A 24,211-nucleotide genomic window follows, 5' to 3' on the forward strand; every position below is an offset into this window, starting at 1 on the left:
GCACAAGCTCGTCCAGATCGACTCCCACCTTCTCTCCCTCCTTCACATCCCCCCCTCCAACATCTCCCTAACACGCTACGTCCACACCATGACCGCTACCAACCTCATCGTGTATATCTGCCTAGCCGCTTCCACACGCATACTGTTCCCGTACGCGACGCTACAGGTGATCGGGTTCTTCGTACCGCTGATCAATGTGGACGTGATTTTGATCCTGCTTGTAAGCAAAATAAGCACGCTCAAATCCAGGTTAGTTCTATAGTTTTTTAAGCTATAGGTCTGTTGAATTCCATTTGAATTGTATATTGGAATTGAGAAACAATGCTTTATTTTTATTTTTTCAGTAGGAACCTAGCAAGGTTATAGATTTAGCAAGGTTAGCGGCTAAATAAAGAAGGTTAGTGAAACCCACCCCTAGACTGTAAATCAAAACTGGCGAGTCTAGTTAGCTCGGTGAAAGTCAATGTCATATTCTGAAGAAAAGACCAAAAACCAGCATAGTTAGACTTAGCAAGGTTAGCGGCTAAATAAAGAAGGTTAGTGAAACCCACCCCAAGACTGTAAATCAAAACTGGCGAGTCTAGTTAGCTCGGTGAAAGTCAATGTCATATTCTGAAGAAAAGACCAAAAACCAGCATAGTTAGCTTAGTTGGTAGTGCGTCTGCCTTGTAAGCGCTAGGCCGCGGGTTCGATTCCCGCCCGGGGCGGATTTTATCCTGATGGGATAATGTTCGTTCTCGGAAACGGCTGGCTTTCTCCTATCCTGTCTTCCTTCTCTCCTCGATTTCGGGACGATAAGACCATAGCAGTTACAGTTCCCTCTGTCAAACTCTTAAAAAAAAGACCAAAAATTCAACTCGGCCCAAAGTTGTGACTTTACCGAAAAATGAATAGGTAACTATATAGTTCATTCCTAAAGGAAACTTAGCTAACAATAATAATTCTATTCCAGGTTTGAAACGCTCAACACCGTTATCAACCGTGTTGCAACGGCCAACGATCGGAATGGAAACAAAACCGTTAACTCCGTTGAGCGCCACCGCTTTCACCGCTTAGGCAGCGCTGGAGCTAAACTAATAAACGTAATGCGATTAGGAAGAGTCATACCGGAAAAGTTCAACGAGATATCAAACGCTGATGGGGTAATCAGAACTGATACAATTGAACATGTTCATTCCTAAAGGAAACTTAGCTAACAATAATAATTCTATTCCAGGTTTGAAACGCTTAACACCGTTATCAACCGTGTTGCAACGGCCAACGATCGGAATGAAAACAAAACCGTTAACTCCGTTGAGCGCCACCGCTTTCACCGCTTAGGCAGCGCTGGAGCTAAACTAATAAACGTAATGCGATTAGGAAGAGTCATACCGGAAAAGTTCAACGAGATATCAAACGCTGATGGGGTAATCAGAACTGATACAATTGAACATAAAGACCAAGTCACTCCGATCATGAAGAAGTAGTCTCCGTGGCCGAGTGGGTATCACACTAGGCTTGCACTCCGGAGGCCCCGGGTTCGATTCCCGGCGGGGCCGAAGTTTTTTCGGCTGTGCTTGGAGTTCGGGGTGCACTCAGCCTCGTGAGGACAAGCGAGTAGCTACTTTAACTGAGTAGCGACCAGTGGCGACATTATCAGTCAAGAGAAACGAGCGCTGATAAATATGATGATTGAGTAAATGAAAGACTTGTACCTAATACTCTGTGATACCCACAAAGTTGTGAAAAAGCTCTCTGCTTTACCACAAAGATTCATGATTTGATTTGATTTTTCAATAAGAAATCAATAAATGATAATGGGATTGTCAGACCTGATACAACCGTACAGAACGAAGGGTCTCAAGGCAGTGTAGATAAAGCAAATAAGGACGTCAAGGATGTAATGGGAAATGATAACAAGGATGCTCGGCCAAATGATAGGATTATATTGGAAACCCTGGAGAATGTAGTCAAAATACATTTTGACATTTGTGAGGTAAGTAATTGTGAGGTAAGTACACCCTAGTTCACAAAGGGTACAAGTGACATTTTTTGCGAAATGGAGTTATGTGTTCAAATGGGTTAATGAAAGGTTTATAAACACGGAGCACAAACGATACTTCGTAAAAATGATAAATGGAGGATGATACCTAGGTATCATTTTTTAGTCCGTCCTTCCTTTATTATTACAATAGTAATAAAAAGGTATAAGGGACGGACTATTGTATTCGCCTCGGTGTCGGTCGGTGTGTCTGTCTGTCCCCATAGAAGGACTTATCCAAACCTGGTCGACCTATATATCAAATTAAAGGTCTTTTTACCAGAAACACGAAAATGAATTTTGGAAAAAATAGATTGTTTCTTGTCCCTCCTCAAAAAAGAGTGCCGGGAATCGAACCCATAACCTCCAGATCAATGTGTTCGCTAACGTGTTTGCTACTTCATTAGGTAAATTAAAGGCTATTAAAAGTAACTGGGGGGAGGGGTGTCAATAAGTCAGTAAACACTCGAAACTCGTCATTTTTGATATGAATTATTAATTTTGATGGAAAGGAAATCCGATTGATGAAAAGGAATATTTCAAAGAAGTAACAGAAATATGTCAATAGAACAAAAAAAGAGTGCTTCTGACAGTTTCATTCGTGTGAATTCAGTGTTTTTTTTTTAAAGATGTTTGATAGAGGGACCTGTAACTGCTAGGGTCTTATTGTCCCGAAATCGAAGAGAGAAGGAAGACAGGATAGCAGAAAGCCAGCCGTTCCGAGAACGAACCTTATCCGTTCAAGGTAAAGTCCAATCCGCGACCCAGCTGCAAGGCAGACGCTCCGAACTCTAAGCTTGTTAGCTTGGTTGGTAACGCGTCTGCTTTGTAAGCGCTAGGCCCCGGGTTCGATTCCCAGCCGGGGCGGATTTCATCCTGAACGGATAAGGTTCATTCTTGGAACGGCTGGCTTTCTCCTATCCTGTCTTCCTTCTCTCTTCGATTTCGGGACGATAAGACCTTAGCAGTTACAGTTCCCTCTATCAAACATCTTCAAAATTAAATTACTTATCCACGGAGTTAGTTTTCTGATCGCCAATATGAATCGTTTTGACTCGCCCCCTACCGAAGCCATTTCGGAAGGGACGATTCGGTCCGACATTCTGAACATATTCAAACCATGCCTGATTTACATGAAAGTGTTCGGATTGGTTCCCTATACTTTAAACATGGAGATGACGCCCTTCAGTGTAAGTATCACCTTTCTACTTTCTAACGGTAGAAGCACATTATCATGTCACGTGCACATTATCATAAACATGGAGATGACGCCCTTCAGTGTAAGTACCATAAAGTCAAAAATCCAAAAAAACTGGTTTTTGGGGGATTTTTTTCACATTTTCTCACACAAATGAGCTCTGATTACCTTTCTACTTTCTAACGGTAGAAGCACATTATCATGTCACGTGCACATTATCATAAACATGGAGATGACGCCCTTCAGTGTAAGTATTTACCTTTCTTCTTTCTAACGGTAGAAGCACATTATCATGTCACGTGCACATTATCATAAACATGGAGATGACGCCCTTCAGTGTAAGTATTTCCTTTCTACTTTCTAACGGTAGAAGCACATTATCATGTCACGTGCACATTATCATAAACATGGAGATGACGCCCTTCAGTGTAAGTATTACCTTTCTACTTTCTAACGGTAGAAGCACATTATCATAAACATGGAGATGACGCCCTTCAGTGTAAGTATTTACCTTTCTACTTTCTAACGGTAGAAGCACATTATCATGTCACGTGAACTCATGGGGAGTCTGAAAGATGTGGTTCAAAGTTCTCCCTTAATGTAGTTTCTCGTCCTACCTTTTTCATCTTCTCATCCAAATTTTCCTCAGCTTTTTCATCTTCTTGCCTATTTTTTCAAGTTCCCCTCCTTATTTTTTCCATCTTTTTGCCTTTTTTTTTCCTAGGAGGGGACCTTATTTTTCCAGCTTCTCGTCCTACTTTTTTCATCTCCTTTTCATTTTTTTTTCATCTGCTCATTCAAATTTGCATCAGCTTCTCCATTATATTTCTTTATTTTTTAGTTTTTTTTTTTTCATAATCTCATTCCAGTTTTTCATCTTCTCTTCAATTGTTTCAGCTTCTCATCAACTTGCTATTCTCATCCGCCACATTCCTGTACATATTTCGTCACTATGTTCTGGACACGAGGTTCCTCAGTGTTAAATCTTACGATCTGATCCCGGTTATCATTCTCTATTTCTACAGTATGACGCTATGCATGTACATGCTGATCAATCTGGTGCAGAACCTTAGAAAACATGCTAAAAGTGAGTCTTCCCACTACACACGATACGATTTTTTTTCCGAACGACACAAAATGTTCTTGTAGGCAATGTAGGTAATTTTCTCCGTATCATTTTTACGAAGTACCTCTCGTTTGTACTCCGTGTTTATAAACCTTTCATTGACCCCTTTTAACACATAACTCCATTTGTCACTTGTACCCTTTGTGAACAAGGGTGTACAATTGAATCTCTAATAGTAGCGCTGTCAACCTTTCTGGACTTGGCGGGCGGAGCCCCTTAATCGGGAGTATTGGGACTTAATCATTTTTGATACAGACAAATATTTTGCCAGCTTGGAGACAGGTCGCGGGTTCGACTCCCGCCCGGGGCGGATTTTACCCTGAACAGATAAGGTTCGTTCTCGGAACGGCTGACTTTGTCTCATCCTGTCTTCCTTCTCTCTTCGATTTCGGGACGATAAGACCTTAGCAGTTACAACTCCCTTCATCAAACAAAACTCTTGAAAAGCCAGCCTAGTTAGCTTAGTTGGTAGCGCGTCTGCCTTGTAAGCGCTAGGCCGCGGGTTCGATTCCCGCCCGGGGCGGATTTTATGAGGTTAACGTGAAAAGGCATCTGCTTTATCGTACGAAAAATCCATCGGCCAGACACTCACTATCAGGTAGACCTGACAGGCGGACCTGATCAGGTGTACCTGATAGTAGTGATAGTGAGTGGCTGGCCATACACAACCAAAAAATCGACTGTTCTCCATTCTAGCTGTGCACAGATGTGAACAATCGCTACTCCTACCAAATCTTGGCTACCCTCTGCATCCACTTTCTCTCCCTATGTTCTGCTATCTATTCCTGTATTGCCCTGGGCATTACAGCGTCCAAGGTAGGTACAGCCCGATAGTTATTTGTGGTAAAGCAAGTTTTTTTTTTTACAAAATTTGTCGATATCACAGCATTACTAAAAGTGTTTCCTTTGCAACCAATTTCTGTAGGTATTTCAATAATCTTTTACATGGGTAATTCTGCCACTGGTCGCTACTCGATTAAAGTAGCTCCTAGCCAGCCTAGGTAGCTTAGTTGGTAGTGCGTCTGCCTTGTAAGCGCTAGGCCGCGGGTTCGATTCCCGCCCGGCGCGGATTTTATCCTGATGGGATAATGTTCGTTCTCGGAACGGCTGGCTTTCTCCTATCCTGTCTTCTTTCTCTCTTCGATTTCGGAACGATAAGACCATAACAGTTACAGTTCCCTTTGTCAAACCTCTTAAAAAAAAAAAAAAAGTAGCTCCTCATTTGTCCTCACGAGGCACCCCGAACTCCGAGCCGAAAAAACTTCGACCCCTCCGGAAATCGAACGCGGAACTCCTGGCAAAATATTACGTACTAGACTGTACTAGCAGGTTACCCGTATTTTGCCACAGAAATTGAACAGTGGAATATATGCTCCTCCCCCCCCTTCCGCAAAATTTCGCCCGGGGCCTTGGGTCAAGAGACTAACTAGGCTGGCACTGGCCAGTTTTGTTTTATAGTCTTGGCATTTGATTTCTAGGTAGGTCTTGGATTAGTGGAGCTACAGAAGATCATCTACTACACCAGCTGGTTGGTGGCTACTTTCTTCTGGATCTCACTCATTACGAAAACCTCACATGACACCATGGCTCAGGTAAGGGAAGGACGGGGTTCGAATCCCGCCATGGTTAAATTTTTCAAACATTTAAATCTTTTTTATCTGCCTAGATAGAGTGATTGCAGCGGTAGTTGACCTAAACGAGTTAGACACTTTGAAGTAATCCGCTTTCTCATGTTTTACTTAAAGTGCGTGACTTCAGTCCCATCAAGATCTGAGGGATAAAATTTTGACAACATGATTCGACAAAAACAAATAAATCATAGTTTAGTTTTTCTTTTTGAAGATTTTTTTTCTACTACTGGGGAAAAGATAGTCCCTTTTCTCTTCAAACAGTAAAAATAAGCACCTGCCTCGGTGGTGTAGTGGTCAAGGCGCCCGCCTGGTAAACAGGAGGGCGTGGGTTCAATCCCAGCCGAGGTATGGAATTTTATCCTCAGTATAATTTGAGAATTTGACCACAATAATGGTAGTAACCTACTGCTGGAGTAAAGGGACTTTTCAGTCCTATGCGAGCAGTATAAATAAGCACTATTATTATTATTAATAAAGCAGTATGAATAAGAACTATTATTGTTATTCTTTCAGTCCAAAGAGGCGAAACGGCTTATCCACAATTACGTCATCCAGGATACCTTTCCCGATATAGAGCAAGAGGTAATACTAGAATCGAACCTACGAACTAGGGCTTACAAGGTAGGTGTCCTACCTTCCACGCTAACTAGGCTGAGAACGAACCAAATCTGTTTGGGATAAATTTCGCCACGGAGTGGGAATCGATCCAGCGACCTAATGTTTACAAGACAGGCGGACTACCCTCACTAGGCTGGCTGAGAATAGACCAAATCTACTTGAGTTAAAATTCGCGCCGGGCGGGAATCGAACCCAGGACCTAGGGTCCTAGGGCTTCCAGTGTCTCACCAAAGTATGGAAAAGCATTTACAATTCCATATTTCGATCTAATTCGTCCAAATTCAAAATTCTGCTTTTCAATTGGCTATTACACACTTGTAAGATACTTTTCCATACTTTGGTGATATGAGGCACAGGCCACAGGGCAGACTCGCTACCCTCCAAGCTAGCCAGACCACTTTACTAATTTCAGTTGGATCTATTGGTTCGTCATCTAGAGAAACATACAGTTCAGTTTACAGCGCACGGGTTTTTCCTGGTGGACTACAAGATTTTCTGTATGGTGAGTCGTATGGTGGATTTCACCAACTATGCATATATTTTTATGTGATTCATCTTTCTTCCACAAAGAAAAGAAGTCGTAGCTTGTGTACAAGCCTTTACATTAATTTCGGGTTTCACCTCTGACTTAATGAGAGATTTCACTAATGGGAGAATTTTTAATGATCCAAAAAGGAGTTTTTAATGGTCCAAACAGGAGTTTTCAAAAACTCCTCCTTTTTGGATCATTAAAAATTCTTCCATTAGTGAAATCTATCATTAAGTCAGAGGTGAAACCCGAAATTAATGTAAAGGCTTGTACACAAGCTACGATTTCTTTTCTTTGTGGGAAAAAAGTTGAATCACATAAAATATGCATAGTAAAGGGGCCGCCGGCCGCGACGCCTTCACACACTGAGAAAAAGTAGAGTGCCGGCAGCCCAATCGGGTGACTGGGTTCCGGCACTCTAATATTGAACTCTATATCAGGAAGCTGGGCACTATAATATAGCATTCCAACAGCCTAAATCAGGGGAAGTAAACCAATAATAGAGTTCTTCCATCCTAAACTTGTGGCACCCTGTCAACATTTTTTTTCTCAGTGCAATTGAAAAAGGGAGCCGCTTAGAAAAAAAAAAAAGTTTGGGAACCGCTACCCTAAAATGTATTCTTTATAAACACCCTGTATACATTGTGTTTCAGATGATCGGAACCGCAGCAACATACTGGATGGTGTTGGTTCAATTGGAAGTTTAATAAATTTAATATATAAAAAACTTCGACTCTTCTGGGAATCGAACCCGGGACCTCCGGAGTGCAAGCCTAAGGTAATACCCACTTGGAAGCTACCTTTGGAACTTAAATAAATTCCATTAAAAAAAAAAAAAAAAAAAAAAAAAAAAATACTGATCAACATATTCAAACTTTATTTCAGTGCATGTCAGGAAGACCTGGTAGTAAGTTGGAAGTGATTTTCATAATTTTATTTACCCCTAAATTAAGAGAGTGAAAAAGTTCTTGCTGGACTTTGTCAGAAACTTTGTGCAATGGTTGAGAAGACTGAAGAATCATGTCCCACTCAGAGGAAATATGTGTAGTTTTCTCAAATTCTAGCATTGACTTGGTGGGACAAGGTGTTTTCAATTTCGATTCCAACTCGTCCCATGGGCCTGACATTCTGCAGTTAAAACACATGTAATGTCCTGGAAATAAAAGGAGAAATCACTGTGATAAATTTAGGTACCCACTTTGATTGAGAGTGATGACCCTGGACATTGTAAGACTAGAAATCAGACTTAGAGGATCCATGGCCCAAAGCACCTTTTTTGTTAGGTATTAAGTTTTCTAACAACCCATCTACAAGCATCTGTGCACTGATGTAACCTCACCTGTTTTTTTATTGACAAAAATATTATTCTGACTAGAAGCTTGGCACTGTGTTGCTATGCAAGTATACCCATCATGAAACATCAAGGTTGGAGTAAGGTAGGAGGTTTCGCAAGGTTGCTTTAGGAGGTTTCGTAGAAGCTTAGCCCATCCTTTAGGGCTGCCCCTACACCTAAGTCTCGCAGTGGACTTTTTGTGTATATTAGGAGTGTTGATGGAGGGAACTTTAACTACTGAGGTCTCATCGTCCCAAGTCGAAGAGAGAGGGAGGGTAGGATAAGAGAGCCAGCCGTTCCGAGAACGAACCTTCTCTGTTGACTATAAAGTCCACTCCGTGCGGTAATCGAACCCGCAACCTAGCGCTTACAAGGCAGACGCCCTACCCAAGCTAACTAGACTGGCCGAACGGATTTTCACTTTTTGATCAATTATGTACAAGATTCCAAAATGTAAAAGAAAGTAAAAATCGAACATTTACTGTGAGTTTCACCAACTTACTTTGTATTCCCTAATAACCTGACAGCTTAACACTCTTAACAGCCCTGTTAAATGTTAAGCCTATACAAAGCCTGTTAGCTTAACAAACAAGAAAGCAATTCATATGGCTAATCACTGGAGATTCCAAATCTAAAGTTGGTGACATTTGCGGACACAGAAAGTATGTAAGTAAGCTTAACAGGCCTTCAAAGGGCTGAAAAAATGGTGAAATCCAACCTTACTCTTCTCTAGCATTGACATTGGGTCACTTTTTAGGTCAATTTTGCAAGGAATATTTTGAACAAAATAGGTACAGTAATTCTCTACCATTGCACATGTGACATGTTTGGCAACAATGCCCATTTTTTTTTCCCTGTCACATTGATCTGGACACACTATAGGCTGGCACTGGCCAGTTTTGTTTTATAGTCTTGGCCTTTGGTTTCTAGGTAGGTCTTGGATTAGTGGAGCTACAGAAGATCATCTACTATACCAGTTGGTTGGTGGCTACTTTCTTCTGGATCTCACTCATTACGAAAACCTCACATGACACCATGGCTCAGGTAAGGGAAGGACGGGGTTTGAATCCCGCCATGGTTAAATTTTTCAAACATTTAAATCTTTTTTATCTGCCTAGATACATAGGGTGATTGCAGCGGTAGTTGACCTGATCGAGTAAGACACTTTGAAGTAATCCGATTTCTCAGGTTTTATTTACTTAAAGTAGTGGTCAAGACACTCGCTTGGTAATCAGGAGTGCGTGGCTTCAGTCCTATCCAGAGCTGAGGGATAAAATTTTGACAACATGATTCGACAAAAACAAATAAATCATAGTTTAGTTTTTTCTTTTTGAAGACGATTTTTTTCTACAGGCGAAAAGAATAGTCCCTTTTCTCTTCAAACAGTAAAAATAAGCACACAAAAATAAGCACCTGCCTCGGTGGTGTAGTGGTCAAGGCGCTCGCCTGGTAAACAGGAGGGCGTGGGTTCAATCCCAGCCGAGGTATGGAATCCTCAATATAATTTGAGAATTTGACCACAATAATAGTAGTAGCCTACTGCTGGAGTAAAGGGACTTTTCAGTCCTATTTAGTGGTCAAGGCGCTCGCCTGGTAAACAGGAGGGCGTGGGTTCAATCCCAGCCGAGGTATGGAATTTTATCCTCAATCCTAATTTGAGAATTTGACCACAATAATAGTAGTAGCCTACTGCTGGAGTAAAGGGACTTTTCAGTCCTATGCGAGAATATCCTCAATATAATTTGAGAATTTGACCACAATAATGGTAGTAGCCTACTGCTGGAATAAAGGGACTTTTGACTTTTCAGTCCTATGCGAGCAGTATAAATAAGCACTATAGTTAAGAAGGTAACTTATTTTGTAAAATACCTACACATCGATTATATTGTAACCAATATTGTTAAAATCTTATCTTAGAAGTTTATATTAAGCTTAGGATAAGAAATTCTTTGTAAAAAAAAAAATGATACCAAATAAAACATACCTATACCTATACCTATACCTATTATTAATAATAAAGCAGTATGAATAAGAACTATTATTGTTATTCTTTCAGTCCAAAGAGGCGAAACGGCTTATCCACAATTACGTCATCCAGGATACCTTTCCCGATATAGAGCAAGAGGTAACATTAGAATCGAACCTACGACCTAGGGGTTACAAGGTAGGTGTCCTACCTTCCAAACTAACCAGGCTGAGAACGAACCAAATCTGTTTGGGATAAATTTCGCCACGGAGTGGGAATCAAGCCAGCGACCTAATGTTTACAAGACAGGCGGACTACCCTCACTAGGCTGTCTGAGAATAGACCAAATCTACTTGAGTTGAAATTCGCGCCGGGTGGGAATCGAACCCAGGACCTAGGGTCTTAGGGCTTCCAGTGTCTCACCAAAGTATGGAAAAGCATTTGCAATTCCATATTTCGATCTAATTCGTCCAAATTCAAAATTCTGCTTTTCCATTGGCTATTACACTTGTAAAATACTTTTCCATACTTTGGTGATATGAGGCACAGGCCAGACTAACCAGACCACTTTACTAATTTCAGTTGGATCTATTGGTTCGTCATCTAGAGAAACATACAGTTCAATTTACAGCGCACGGGTTTTTCCTGGTGGACTACAAGATTTTCTGTATGGTGAGTTTTATGGTGGATTTCACCAATGACTTAATGATAGATTTCACTAATGGGAGAATTTTCAATAATCCAAAAAAGAGTTTTTAATGGTTCAAACAGGAGTTTTCAAAAACTCCTCCTTTTTGGATCAGGTAGTAACCTACTGCTGGAGTAAAGGGACTTTTCAGTCCTATGCGAGCAGTATAAATAAGCACTATTATTATTATTAATAAAGCAGTATGAATAAGAACTATTATTGTTATTCTTTCAGTCCAAAGAGGCGAAACGGCTTATCCACAATTACGTCATCCAGGATAAGTACAAGTCCTCATGATGGTTGACTGCGGTTCAGGACGAGCGAGCCAATTTAACATGGCTAGAGCTAGAGACCGTCACCCCGGTGTATAGCAGATACAAAAAGACATCTTTTCTTTCTTTTCTTTATTCTGCTATCGCCATTCGGCGAAAGCTAAAGCCGCTACAACAACAACAACAACAACAACAACAACAAATAATATATATACCCTTCTTCCTCCTCCTCCTCCTCTCCTTCCCCACGTCCCATTTCGTGTCCCAAATCAAATCCTTCCCCTTCTCACCTTCGTTTCGTCTCCTCGTCCCGTCTCTTCCTCTCCTCCTCTTCCTCCCGTTTACGCTCTTCCGCCTCCTTCGCCTCCAGCCACGCCTGACGCCGCTCCCGTTTACGCTCCACTTTACGCTTGGCCAGTCGCTTCTTACGCTCCTCGGCCAGCCGCTTTTCGAACGCCTCCAACTTGTCCTCGTACGTGGACAGACGCTCCTTGAGGAGCTTGTTCATGAAGTACTCCTTGTCCTCTTTCATACGCTTGAGACTGTAAGGATAACGATTAAGGAGGATTTAGAGAGAAATAATAGAAAGATAGACTAGTTTGTCCTCGCCTGTGGACAGATACTCCTTAGTTTGTCCTCGTACGTGGACAGACGCTCCTTAAGGAGTTTGTTCATGAAGTACTCCTTGTCGTCCTTCATACGCTCGAGTCTGTGGGATAAGGTAGGTTAGACAGATGTTAAGGAAGATATCACGTGAGTTTCATCCGAGGTATAATAAACATCCGAGGTTTCATCCGCAGGTATAATAAGTATAATAAGTCCACAATAAAAAAAGTCCAGTTTCGCAGGTATAATATATGGTGCAAATTTCGTGAGATTACATTGAAAATTGACGGAGTTATGATAGGGGTAAAAACGCGTCGAAATGTTTCGTGTAATATACACACTGGCTAATAATAGAAATACAGACTAGTTTGTCTTCGCATGTGGACAAATACCCCTTAGTTTGTCCTCGTACGTGGTATAGACGCTCCTTAAGGAGTTTGTTCATGAAGTACTCCTTGTCGTCCTTCACACGCTCGAGTCTGTGGGATAAGGTAGGTTAGACAGATGTTAAGGAAGATATCACGTGAGTTTCATCCGATTTTTTCTCGAATGTTTTCGCAGGTATAATAAGGAAGTATAGGTTAACATATGGTCCAAATTTCGTGAGATTACATTGAAAATTGACGGAGTTATGATAGGGGTAAAAACGCGTCGAAATGTTTCGTGTAATATACACACTGGCGTGCTCAGGCTGGAACTTGGCCTGGCGCACTGCCGTGCGCCTAGATGAGTGTTCCCACTTACACACGACACGATTTTTTTATAGCCTTAACATAGTGTGGCAAATGAGTAATGAATGACCAGAAAAAGTCCAGTTTACTCTTAGAACCGTTTCTACACTTACCGTTCTCGATGCGCTACAGCCAGGTTGCGGTCCTCGATCGTTTGCTCTATGCGCTTCGCTTCGCGCTCCTCCCACAGTTTCCGATCGCGCACCTTTCCCACTTACACGCGATACGTTTTTTTTATAGCCTTAACATAGTGTGGCAGATGAGTAATGAACTTTTTCGCCTGTCTATGAACCGTTTCTATACTTAACTTACCGTTCCCGATGCGCTACAGCCAGGTTGCGGTCCTCGATCGTTTGCTCTATGCGCTTCGCTTCGCGCTCCTCCCACAGTTTCCGATCGCGCACCTTCTTCTCCTCGTACGCCTTCTCTATCAGCGGGATCTCTTCTAGGCGCTTAGCGCGCTCAAAGTAGTCCATCTTCTTCTCCTGGGATTTCAGCTTCTGCTGCTGTTCGCGCCGTTCCTTTTGCAGTTCTTCCAACTCGCGAGCTGTAGTGAGGAATCGAATATTTAATTTGATAAAACTTTTCTTGAATTTTTAAAAATATAGGTAAAGACTCCAAAAAAGTTACTACAAAAATCCTGGTGATTCCAATGACATTTGTTACTTTATAATAAGACCAAAATAACACTTGGTAAAACTTTCAATAACTTAAGAAATAAAAAAACTCTTGACTTTTAGTTTTACAAATTTGTAGTTTTACAAAGTCAAGAGTTTTTTATTTATTAGGACGTTACATTTCTCACGCCTAACACAGAGATAAATGGGAATTATTGTGTCTCTTCTCGCCCATCTGATGAGAGGCATACTACGGGATGGGCATGCTACGACACAGACCACAAGCGTCTAATGTAGCAGTTGTTTCATTGCTACGAAATAAAAACGGCGGTGGAACACTCATCTTTTAAGTTAAAAAAAAGATTAGAATTTTCATTCTGAAGATTTTAGACGACATTGGTGACTCATCCCGAATCTGCTGTATGGGATTGCGGCTCCCGAAGGCAAGATTAGTGACCACTCCTGGTATATTTAACAATAGAAATTACCTGTAATCTGGTCGGCATCCATATTCTTAATATCCGCCTCATCCAGTTTGCCCAGAATCTTCCGGTAAGTAAAAAAAAAAAAGATTAGAATTTTCATTCTGAAGATTTTAGACGACATTGGTGACTCATCCCGAATCTGCTTTATGGGATTGCCGGCTCCCGAAGGCAAGATTAGTGACCACTGCTGGTATTTAACAATAGAAATTACCTGTAATCTGGTCGGCATCCATATTCTTAATATCCGCCTCATCCAGTTTGCCCAGAATCTTCCGTCCATGATTATTTCAATTCCAAAATCCATTTTTTTTCTATCTTTCAAAGGATATCCTATCTTATCAGAGGAAAAGATCATAGAAAGTGATCATTCAGCTACCCCCGGTCCTAATTAGTTAAAATAATCGGGGTTCTACTGTGGGTATGTTTCGCCATCTAGTTTCTACGGAACGAACCTCCCGCACCTCCATCTTTTCTCGGCTCCTCCCCTCGTCTCCAATTATCAGCACCTCCAGCACCACCACCACCACCGCCAGCTCTCCAATTATCCGCCTTTCCATCTCTGTCACCACCACGGGTATCTCTATCACCTCCACGGGTATCGCGATCACCTCCACGACCGAAATCCCTCTCCCTGTCTCCTCCACGGGCAAAGTCTCTACCACTTCCGCCATCCCTGGATCCAAAATCTCTATCCCGTCTTCCAAAGTCCCGCTCTCCACGTCCAAAATCTCTGTCTCTTCCACCGTCCCGGCCATAGTCCCGTCCGCTATCCCGTCCTCCGTACCGCTCCGGTCCGTCCCGGCTTGGCGGAGCGCCACTTCGCACGGGCGGCACATATTTTCCGCCACTCTCCCCGGAAGGCGGTGCACCGCTTCTCGCGACCGGCGGAACATACTTACCGGAACCTTCAGCGCGGGCCACGGGCGGTTGGTACTTGTCTGATTTTTCTTCAGTTTCAGCGGCAGCGAGCGCGGCCCGCGGGACATACTTCCCAGCTGGCTTCTCGGTAGGAGGTTCCTCGAACCGCACCGAAGGCCCGGCCCCGCCAGCAGCGGCAGCGGCACGGGGAACATACTTCCCAGGGGCCGGGGCGGGTCTGTCGCCCGCGGACTCGACAGGGCCGCTAGCCGGGGCAGGAGGTTCTCGCGCACGGGGAGGCTCGTAGCGCGTGGTGGCTGGGGCTGGCGGGGTTTGGGAGACCTTGGGCCGGTAGATGTCCGGCTTGGCTTCGGTCAGCCTCCGTTGGCTCTCCTCACGCTCCAATCTGAAAAGAAATGACAGGGGGTACAAAATATACAAAAAATACATTTCCCTTCCTTCAAAGAATAAAAGAAATTAGGTAGGTAAGTACATAGGTACGATCGAATAAACTACGGTCTAAAAAATTCCCGGAGGGACGGGCCCAGCTGGTTTGCCCTGGATTTCACTCACCTGTCGTCTTGCCTCTTCTTCTTCCCGCTGAGTGTTCATCTTCTCCAGATGTTCCTTTCTATCTTCGATGATCTTGTGTCGGGCCAGGATTCGCATATGTTCGGATGCCTTCGTGTTGTGATAGATTCGGATGAGGTTGGCGTGCAGAGCGCTACGCTCCTTGGTGTCGTGATGCGGGTTGATGATTTGCAGGGATTTGGTGAGAACCTGACGGGGAGGGAGAGACACGAGCTTTATTAATATGTAGACCTTATAGAATAGAATATACCCCGTTTATCCTGCCAGAATGAGACTGAAAAGTCCCTTTACTCCCGCAGTCTAAACAAGGTCTTATATATTTCATAGGTATAGTTTAAACGGAAGTCTGCGATATTTGTTGAACCTGACAAGAAAAACATAGACATTAGACACAGATAGTTGACAACTCAAGCGAGTTAGGCGCTTTAAAGTAATCCTTAAGATGTCTACCGCCAACCTAGTTAGATTGGTTGCTAGCGCATCTGCCTTGTAAGCGCTAGGCCGCGGGTTCGATTCCGACCCTGGGTGGATTTTATCTTAAACAGATAAGGTTCGCTCTCGGAACGGCTGGCTTTCTCCTATCCTGTCTTCCTTCTCCGTTCGCTTTCGGGACGATAAGACTTCGACTGTTACAGTTAATCAAACCAAACCAATTGGAAAAAATCATGTAGGTATGTATGTTGCAAATGTCAGGATCTTTGACCATTAGACCATTTTCCCTCTCGTATTCCAATATTTTCCTATATAAATATATATATATATATTTTTTAAATGGCTTTATTTAATGTGGCAGAAGTCTCCAAAAGGAGCTCTTCCACTCAACCACAGTTCTGTCGAGGATCTCAATGCTTGTTATTGCTGGCTTCCAAGGCAGAAAAAAAAAACAACAAACAAAAGCAAACAACCAAACAAGCCATATAACTAGATCTTTATTTATTTATTTATATTATTTTGTTTCGATCTTACCTTCTCCTTAAGGTTTCTCTCCTTCATGAGAGCCAGTTCACTTTCAATGCGTTTTCTTTCTCTCTCCCGTCGCTCGAACTCCAGCCTCTCCTGTTCGGCTACCATCTGAGCTCGCAGCGCTTCCTCCTGAAACACGGAAAATATGGGGGAACACCAAACATTGACACTTTATGTCACAATTGAGTAGCTACTTTAATCGAGTAGCGACCAGTGGCGGCGTTACCAGTGTAAAAAGATTGTTGAAATATGGAAATTGATTGCAAAGGAGGCGGCTCTTAGTAATGTTGTGATATCCACAAAAGTTGTGAAAAAGCTCTGCTGTACCACAAAGAATTTGAGAGAGAGAGGGAGTAACAAGCTGAGGTGTGTTTTCCATTCGGAAACTAAGACGAACTTCCCTCTTCTGTAGCACATTATTTTTACAGTAGGAAAGTGGAGGGAAAACAAGGAAATAGCACTATAGGAAAACACTAACTAACCCACAAGACAAGGGATGAGACTGTAAGGATAACGATTAAGGAGGATTTAGAGAGAAATAATAGAAAGATAGACTAGTTTGTCCTCGCATGGGGACAGATACTCCTTAGTTTGTCCTCGTATGTGGACAGACGCTCCTTAAAGAGTTTGTTAGTGAAGTACTCTCCTTGTCGTCCTTCATACGCTTCAGACCGTAAGGATAACGATTAAGGAGGATTTAGAGAGAACATAAGTAAAAGAAAAGAATATATATGTACTAGCTTGTCCTCGTACGTGGACAGACGCTCCTTAAGGAGTTTGTTAATGAAGTACTCCTTGTCCTCTTTCATACGCTTGAGACTGTAAGGATAAACACATGTTAAGGAGGATGTAGAGAGAAATAATAGAAAGATAGACTAGTTTGTCCTCGCATGTGGACAGACGCTCCTTAAGGAGCTTGTTCATGAAGTACTCCTTGTCCTCTTTCAAACGCTTGAGACTGTAAGGATAAACACATGTTAAGGAGGATTTAGAGAGAAATAATAGAAAGATAGACTAGTTTGTCCTCGCATGTGGAAACATGAGCTTTATTAATATGTAGACCTTATAGAATAGAATATACCCTGTTTATCCTGCCAGAATGAGACTGAAAAGTCCCTTTACTCCCGCAGTCTTTTTTTTCGAATCAGGCCTGGGATTTGAACCCACAATCTGCAGTATACTTACCGAGGACATATTGATGAGTTGGTTTCTAATCTGTTCACTCGGCATGGGCTGAAGGAGAGGACCTTCCTGTTTATCCTCACGTTGAGACTCCGACAGATCGGTCCCGAAATGAATACAGCCGGCTCCGTGGTCAATACGAATCTGTGGACAAGGGTATCGAAAGGGTTAAAACTAAATACAGAAAAATTGCTTGAACAGGACTGAAAAGTCTTCAAACAATTTTAAAATTGCTTGAACAGGACTGAAAAGTCTTGAAACAATTTTATAGTTGCTTGAACAGGACTGAGAAGTCTTGAAACAATTTTAAAATTGCTTGAATAGGACTGAGAAGTCTTGAAACAATTTCATAGTTGCTTGAACAAGACTGAGAAGTCTTGAAACAATTTTAAAATTTCTTGAACAGGACTGAAAAGTCTTGAAACAATTTCATAGTTGCTTGAACAGGACTGAGAAGTCCTGAAACAATTTTAAAATTGCTTGAACAGGACTGAAAAGTCTTGAAACAATTTTAAAATTGCTTGAACAGGACTGAGAAGTCTTGAAACAATTTCATAGTTGCTTGAACAAGACTGAGAAGTCTTGAAACAATTTTAAAGTTGCTTGAACAAGACTGAGGGGTGTCACCTTATGTGCTTAATTAGGCGAGATTTTAAAATCAAAGAGCAGAAACTCGATGTTTGCTTGTTTGTTTTTTCTTTTTAGTTTGTCTGATTTATTTGGTGCAAGATAACTCTAGAATGGTTTATCCAATTTTGATGCCAATCTAACACAAAGGAAATCTTCTCATTCAATTTTGGGCTTGAAAATCTGAGTGAGGTCAACTCTTTGCTGATCTCATCATAGAAAATGACCATTTTCGGCATGAAATCGGACCTTGATTATTTTCAAGTAAGTAGGTAAGTAAGCGGTCATCTGATGTGAGGAGTCTTCTGGAATATGTTTTTAGCTTTAAAATAAAACGGACAAACAATGAATTACCAGGGTCGATGCAAAATAGAACCACTTCTTCTTAGTGTGCCATGTCCATTACTGGACGTTGGCGATCAAATTGGCTAAATCATTATTATCCACCACTTTAGCAAACAGCGTTGAATTAGATTCCTGGAACCATTCTCTAAGAATAGAACCACAGTTCGAAAAAAAGGACAATCCGAAGGGCTGTAATGATTTTGAGCGGGAGTTATGTAACAAGTAGGTAGGTACCTATTGTTATTATTTTTAAGGATTATTTTTTTCGAATCAGGCATGGGATTCGAACCCACAATCTGCAGTATACTTACCGAGGACATATTGATGAGTTGGTTTCTAATCTGTTCACTCGGCATAGGTTGGAGGAGAGGACCTTCCTGTTTATCCTCACGTTGAGATTCCGACAGATCAGTCCCGAAATGAATACAGCCTGCTCCGTGGTCAATACGAATCTGTGGACAAGGGTGTGGAAAGGGTTAAAACTAAATACACAAAATTGCTTGAACAGGACTGAAATGAAAAGTCTTGAAACAATTTTATAATTGCTTGAACAAGACTGAAAAGTCTTGAAACAATTTTAAAATGGCACATAAAATTGAATTGAATTGAACAAGACTGAAAAGTCTTGAAACAATTTTAAAGTTGCTTGAACAAGACTGAAGAAAAGTCTTGAAACAATTTTAAAGTTGCTTGAACAGGACTGAAAAGTCTTGAAACAATTTTATAATATTGCTTGAACAAGACTGAGAAGTCTTGAAACAATTTTAAAGTTGCTTGAACAAGACTGAAAAGTCTTGAAACAATTTTAAAGTTGCTTGAACAAGACTGAGAAGTCTTGAAACAATTTTATAGTTGCTTGAACAAGACTGAAAAGTCTTGAAACAATTTTAAAGTTGCTTGAACAAGACTGAGAAGTCTTGAAACAAAGACTGAGAAGTCTTGAAACAATTTTATAGTTGCTTGAACAAGACTGAGAAGTCTTGAAACAATTTTAAAATTGCTTGAACAAGACTGAGAAGTCTCGAAACAATTTTAAAATTGCTTGAACAAGACTGAGAAGTCTTGAAACAATTTCATAGTTGCTTGAACAAGACTGAGAAGTCTCGAAACAATTGGCCATGGTCTTCGGCACCGATGACTTCTTGGAGAGGGTCATCAGGTTGTGGATGTCCTCGGTCGCTTTGTACGCTTCCTGGAAGGGAAAGAAATGGGATGTGAAAATATCAGCAAAAAATCTGGTGTGAACATCACACGACTTTCTTTATCCTATTGGATAATGCCAAAAAACACCAAAAGTATTAAAAAAATCCCCGTTTCATCTCAATCCCAAGTTGTTAAACCCCAGCATAAAAGTCAAGCATCTACGATTCCAATGAGATAGGCCTAGATGTAGAAAACACACAACAATCACGTCACGTCACATGAGCTCATGGGGAGTTAGAAAGATGTAGTTCAAAGTTTTCCCATATAATAGTAGGTAACCTCGTTCAGGACAGCCACACTACTATCACGTCACGTGAGTTTGATGGGAGTATTTCTATCCTAATAGTTTACCTGCCACAGTTCCATCTGTATGGCGGAGTCAAGCTGCACCAGGCGAGTTTCCAGATTGTACTGCTGCGTCTCCGGCTTACTCAGGGAGACGTTGACAGTCTGCGGGGGCAGCTTACCAATGTCCTCGAGATGCTTACGAAGCTTGTCACACAGCTTACGGAACTCAGTCTTCCGGTTGTACTTGAGACAGAAGTTAAATGCCTGTGTGACAGAAACATCAAGAAGAGAAAAATTAGCAGGAAACTATAATGAACTGGAGAAAAGGTGTGTTTGCCAGCCTGTTAGCTTGGTTGGTAGTGTGTCTGCTTTGTAAGTGCTAAGCTGTGGGTTTGATTCCCGCCTGGGGCAGATTTTATCCTGAACGAATAATGTTCATTCTATGGCTGGCTTTCTCCTATCCTGTCTTCCTTCTCTCTTCCATCATTTTCGGGATGATAAGACCTTAGCAGTTACAGTTCCCTCTATGCTTTTTTTATATGATATTATAGTTCTTTTTTTCAATATAATAGGATAGAATGCCTCATTCTGTGCAAATTCAAATAAAATTCCTTCCTAAAAATCCCATACTTAACAATGTCATGGTACAACCTGAAAGTATGTACAACCTGCTTAGATCTAGAATAAAATGCCTCATTCTACACATATTCTAATTATCTAATACAATTGAAATTCCTTTATAAAATAAAAATCCCATACTCACCATCTTAGCGATGTCGTGGTACAAGGTTTCCACGTGAGCATTGGTTCTCAGCAGTTCCAAACACTGGCAGTATGACTCCCACAGGAATTTAACCCATGGTGTCAGGATGGTGCGGTCTGAACGATCCTGGGCATCCTCACCACTCACAGCACTGGAGGGGAAATTGAAATTCCTTTATAAAATAATAAAAAAAATCCTATACTCACCATCTTAGCAATGTCGTGGTACAAGGTTTCCACGTGAGCATTGGTTCTCAGCAGTTCCAAACACTGGCAGTACGACTCCCACAGAAATTTAACCCATGGTGTCAGGATGGTGCGGTCTGAACGATCCTGGGCATCCTCACCACTCACAGCACTGGAGGGGAAAAAGGTAGACATGAAAAATTTAGAATAACATGTAGAGAAAAGAGGAAGAATGAATTAAAATACTTGGCATTAGAAAATACCTAGTTGCTTTACATGGTCCCTAGCCGGCCAAACTTAGAATTAAACATTGTGACCTTGTCTTACCTGACAACTTACTACTACTTTCTGTTGCCACCTATATACAAATATCTAAGTATAGTGAGAGAAACATTCCAGCCACCTAAATTTTTGACCTGCACTAAGGTCCAGCAACAACATCATGGAAGAATATTGGGATGCATGAATGGAGAATGACCTATTGGCAAAGTTCCCAACATTAGAAATAACAACATTGATACTCACCTCAACAGAATGGACTCGGGAGTTGTCAAATTGTCCAAATCATCAATGTCAATCACAGCTTGTTGAGACTGTTCCCGAGCGGACTCAGTTCTCTCTTCAGCCGATCTCAAATAACCTCGGATCACATTCTCCAGGGACCCGACATTGACAGACTGGAAACAAGAAGAGGACATTAAACTTTACTGAGAAGCCTGTTGGTCCAAATACTAATTGGAAAATGTAGTAAGGATTTTGATTTTTTTTCTCTTGGAAGAAATACTTGGCATTAGAAAATACCTAGTTGCTTTACATGGTCTCTAGCCGGCCAAACTTAGAATTAAACATTGTGACCTTGTCTTACCTGACAACTTACTACTACTTTCTGTTGCCACCTATATACAAATATCTAAGTATAGTGAGAGAAACATTCCAGCCACCTAAATTTTTGACCTGCACTAAGGTCCAGCAACAACATCATGGAAGAATATTGGGATGCATGAATGGAGAATGACCTATTGGCAAAGTTCCAACATTTGAAATAACGACATTAATGCTCACCTCAACAGAATGGACTCGGGAGTCGTCAAATTGTCCAAATCATCAATGTCAATCACAGCTTGTTGAGACTGTTCTCGAGCGGACTCAGTTCTCTCTTCAGCCGATCTCAAATAACCTCGGATCACATTCTCCAGGGACCCGACATTGACTGACTGGAAACAAGAAGAGAACATTAAACTTTACTGCGAAGCCTGTTGGTCCAAAAACTTATTGGAAAATGTAGTAAGGATTTTGATTTTTTTTTTCTCTTGCTCCTGCTCCTACCTAATCTCTACTTTTTCTCCTCCCACTCCTAATCTTTACTTAGAAGATCTTGTTGCAGTGAGTGTTTGGCCCTTGTTGCTCCATTTCTCACAACTCCATCTAACTGAAACTTTTTTTTTTTTTTAAGGAAATATTAAAAAAAGTTACTCACTTGAAACATGTTTCGATACTGAAAGAGTCCTTCCTTGGCAATGTGCGACTTCTTGAGTTCCACACAGAGCTCCAAGTATTTGAACATGATTGGTTCCAGAACACTTTCGCTCCAATTGTAGGCCCATTTCTTATTCTTGAAGACCTCGTACAAGGTGTCCAAAGCCCGGGCAGGTTTTCCCACTTCAATGAACTCTGTAAAGGAAGATCGTAAAGTTATACAACTAAGTAATACTCAAATGACTCTAGAAAAATATATGTATTAATACCCATTTGGGCATGGGGTTTGCTTTTTTTAACTAACAGGTTGAGAGAAAAAAAATCACCAGGCAATCAATAACCAACAAGACAGGGAAACTTTGCACAAAAAATGAGAGTGCACTTGGGAATGGGGCCTGATTAACCATCTATTTATTATGCTTTGAACCATTTTCCTACCCTGAGCTCCACAACAACTTGCCTTATTCCTTCTTTGTCATTTCCCTTATGCCCTAACGAGCATTGGGTCCCCTTCCAACCAATGGCAGAAATCATTCCTCTGCTGGGACAAAATTCTGGCCTCAGAATAAGTCTTCCCTCGTGATGTGACTAAGTCGGTCATTGTTCTTGCCTTATTGCATTGACATTAAATAATGTACCCAGCTATTGAAGTACATTTTAATGAGAACATCATGCAATATTGCACTATATTTGAACTTCACTTAAACCTAAGCTTCTCTTGTACTTCTTTTCCCTACCTTTTCTTTCTCAGTAAAGTACACCTTCTAGTGTTGCAACCTATTCCATTCGCTGCAAGAAATCCCACTACCAACATAACTTTGAAAACTTGCACATCCTACGATTTTCGACCTGTTTTAAGTTCCATCATTCAAAAATCTTATCAGGCCCATGTAATACAACAGAAAGTAGAGCTATGCCACTCACCATTTGCCCTCTTAAGGGCGTTCTCCGGCCGCTGTCCATATCTCGCCATGATTGTAAAAGTTTCTTATTTATTCACTATATCAAATACTATGGTCACTGTCAAAAGATACACTCGAAATACAATGGTTCATTCCCTAAAAGAATAAAACTTGGGGGAAAAAAATATTGTACAAAACGTGGCTCGGTCCTTCGAAAGAGAAAAGGTGAGGTAAAATGGTGGAAGCTGGAAGCCTAGATTGTTACGAGATAAATTTGCCGCTATTCGAGTTAAATAAAGGGGTTATAATGAAAATGAAGGTGTAAATAGATATCCACGAATATTTAGGATAAATTTGACGAAAAATCAAAGCCTTTCCACAGGGAAAATTTGCGAAAATTGCCGAAAAATGGCCTCGAAAAAATATTTTTTGCAAAAAAATCAGAATTTATTTCAAAAATTGCCGCGTTTCCCCGACATTTTGTCAACAACAATCAACGAGCACAAAAGAACCTGAAAAATCAAAGCCTTTCCACAGGGAAAACTTGCGAAAATTGCCGAAAAATGGCCTCGAAAAAATATTTTTTTGCAAAAAAATCAGAATTTATTTCAAAAATTGCCGCGTTTCCCCGACATTTTGTCAACAACAATCAACGAGCACAAAAGAACCGTTTACACGTTCTCGTTTGGTGCAAGTAAATTAACCCTGTGATGCACCGCATTGATACATGTATCATGTGTCAGGATTTTTTTTTTTTAGGTTTGAAATTGAAAAAGTTAATTAGGAAAAATGGTTCCGTACCGCCGTTTGAAATGAGAAGGAGAAAGAGAGAGATCGTTTGGTGCGAGTAAATTAACCCTGTGATGCACCGCGTTGATACATGTATCATGTGTCAGGATTTTTTTTTTTTTAGGTTTGAAATTGAAAAAGTTAATTAGGAAAAATGGTTCCGTACCGCCGTTTGAAATGAGAAGGAGAAAGAGAGAGAGAGAGAGAAAAAAAAAAAAC

At 41.2% G+C, this 24,211-nt stretch overlaps 2 protein-coding genes and 1 long non-coding RNA gene across 3 annotated transcripts; 1 reads left to right on the forward strand and 2 right to left on the reverse strand.

Moving 5' to 3' along the window:
- LOC113467977 lies at positions 1 to 7,907 on the forward strand. Its single transcript, XM_026824546.1, has 8 exons — positions 1 to 249; positions 1,217 to 1,406; positions 1,781 to 1,975; positions 5,041 to 5,160; positions 5,823 to 5,936; positions 6,489 to 6,557; positions 7,006 to 7,095; positions 7,776 to 7,907. The coding sequence occupies exons 1-8, from the start codon at positions 89 to 91 to the stop codon at positions 7,827 to 7,829; spliced, it is 993 nt and encodes a 330-aa protein (XP_026680347.1). The 5' UTR covers positions 1 to 88; the 3' UTR covers positions 7,830 to 7,907.
- Positions 7,908 to 8,089: 182 nt separating this feature from the next.
- Positions 8,090 to 8,545, reverse strand: LOC113467978. The gene is made up of 2 exons (XR_003391869.1): positions 8,462 to 8,545; positions 8,090 to 8,275 (listed from the first exon to the last, which is right to left on the reverse strand). It is a non-coding gene; the product is annotated as an uncharacterized LOC113467978 (long non-coding RNA).
- Positions 8,546 to 11,663: 3,118 nt separating this feature from the next.
- LOC103510513 (eukaryotic translation initiation factor 3 subunit A) lies at positions 11,664 to 23,628 on the reverse strand. The gene is made up of 13 exons (XM_008475188.3): positions 23,226 to 23,628; positions 22,303 to 22,496; positions 21,888 to 22,039; positions 20,847 to 20,997; positions 19,941 to 20,141; positions 19,429 to 19,578; positions 18,698 to 18,838; positions 17,418 to 17,558; positions 15,223 to 15,458; positions 14,273 to 15,084; positions 14,032 to 14,106; positions 13,031 to 13,265; positions 11,664 to 11,923 (listed from the first exon to the last, which is right to left on the reverse strand). The coding sequence occupies exons 1-13, from the start codon at positions 23,272 to 23,274 to the stop codon at positions 11,668 to 11,670; spliced, it is 2,793 nt and encodes a 930-aa protein (XP_008473410.1). The 5' UTR covers positions 23,275 to 23,628; the 3' UTR covers positions 11,664 to 11,667.
- Positions 23,629 to 24,211: the final 583 nt, after the last annotated feature.

This window comes from Diaphorina citri, unplaced genomic scaffold (genome assembly GCF_000475195.1).
Source record: "Diaphorina citri unplaced genomic scaffold, Diaci psyllid genome assembly version 1.1 scaffold607, whole genome shotgun sequence".
NCBI classification, from domain to species: Eukaryota; Metazoa; Arthropoda; class Insecta; order Hemiptera; family Psyllidae; genus Diaphorina; species Diaphorina citri.

Bases quoted from the DNA above. Each gene is read 5' to 3' on its own strand.
- LOC113467977 (XM_026824546.1), top strand. From the start codon at position 89: ATGACCGCTACCAACCTCATCGTGTATATCTGCCTAGCCGCTTCCACA. The intron at 5,937-6,488 runs GTAAGGGAAGGA...TTATTCTTTCAG, and splicing joins CACATGACACCATGGCTCAG to TCCAAAGAGGCGAAACGGCT. The intron at 6,558-7,005 runs GTAATACTAGAA...TACTAATTTCAG, and splicing joins TTCCCGATATAGAGCAAGAG to TTGGATCTATTGGTTCGTCA.
- LOC103510513 (XM_008475188.3), bottom strand. From the start codon at position 23,274: ATGGCGAGATATGGACAGCGGCCGGAGAACGCCCTTAAGAGGGCAAAT. The intron at 20,998-21,887 runs GTGAGCATTAAT...TTTCCCCTCCAG, and splicing joins CCCGAGTCCATTCTGTTGAG to TGCTGTGAGTGGTGAGGATG. The intron at 19,579-19,940 runs GTAAACTATTAG...TTTCCCTTCCAG, and splicing joins TACAGATGGAACTGTGGCAG to GAAGCGTACAAAGCGACCGA.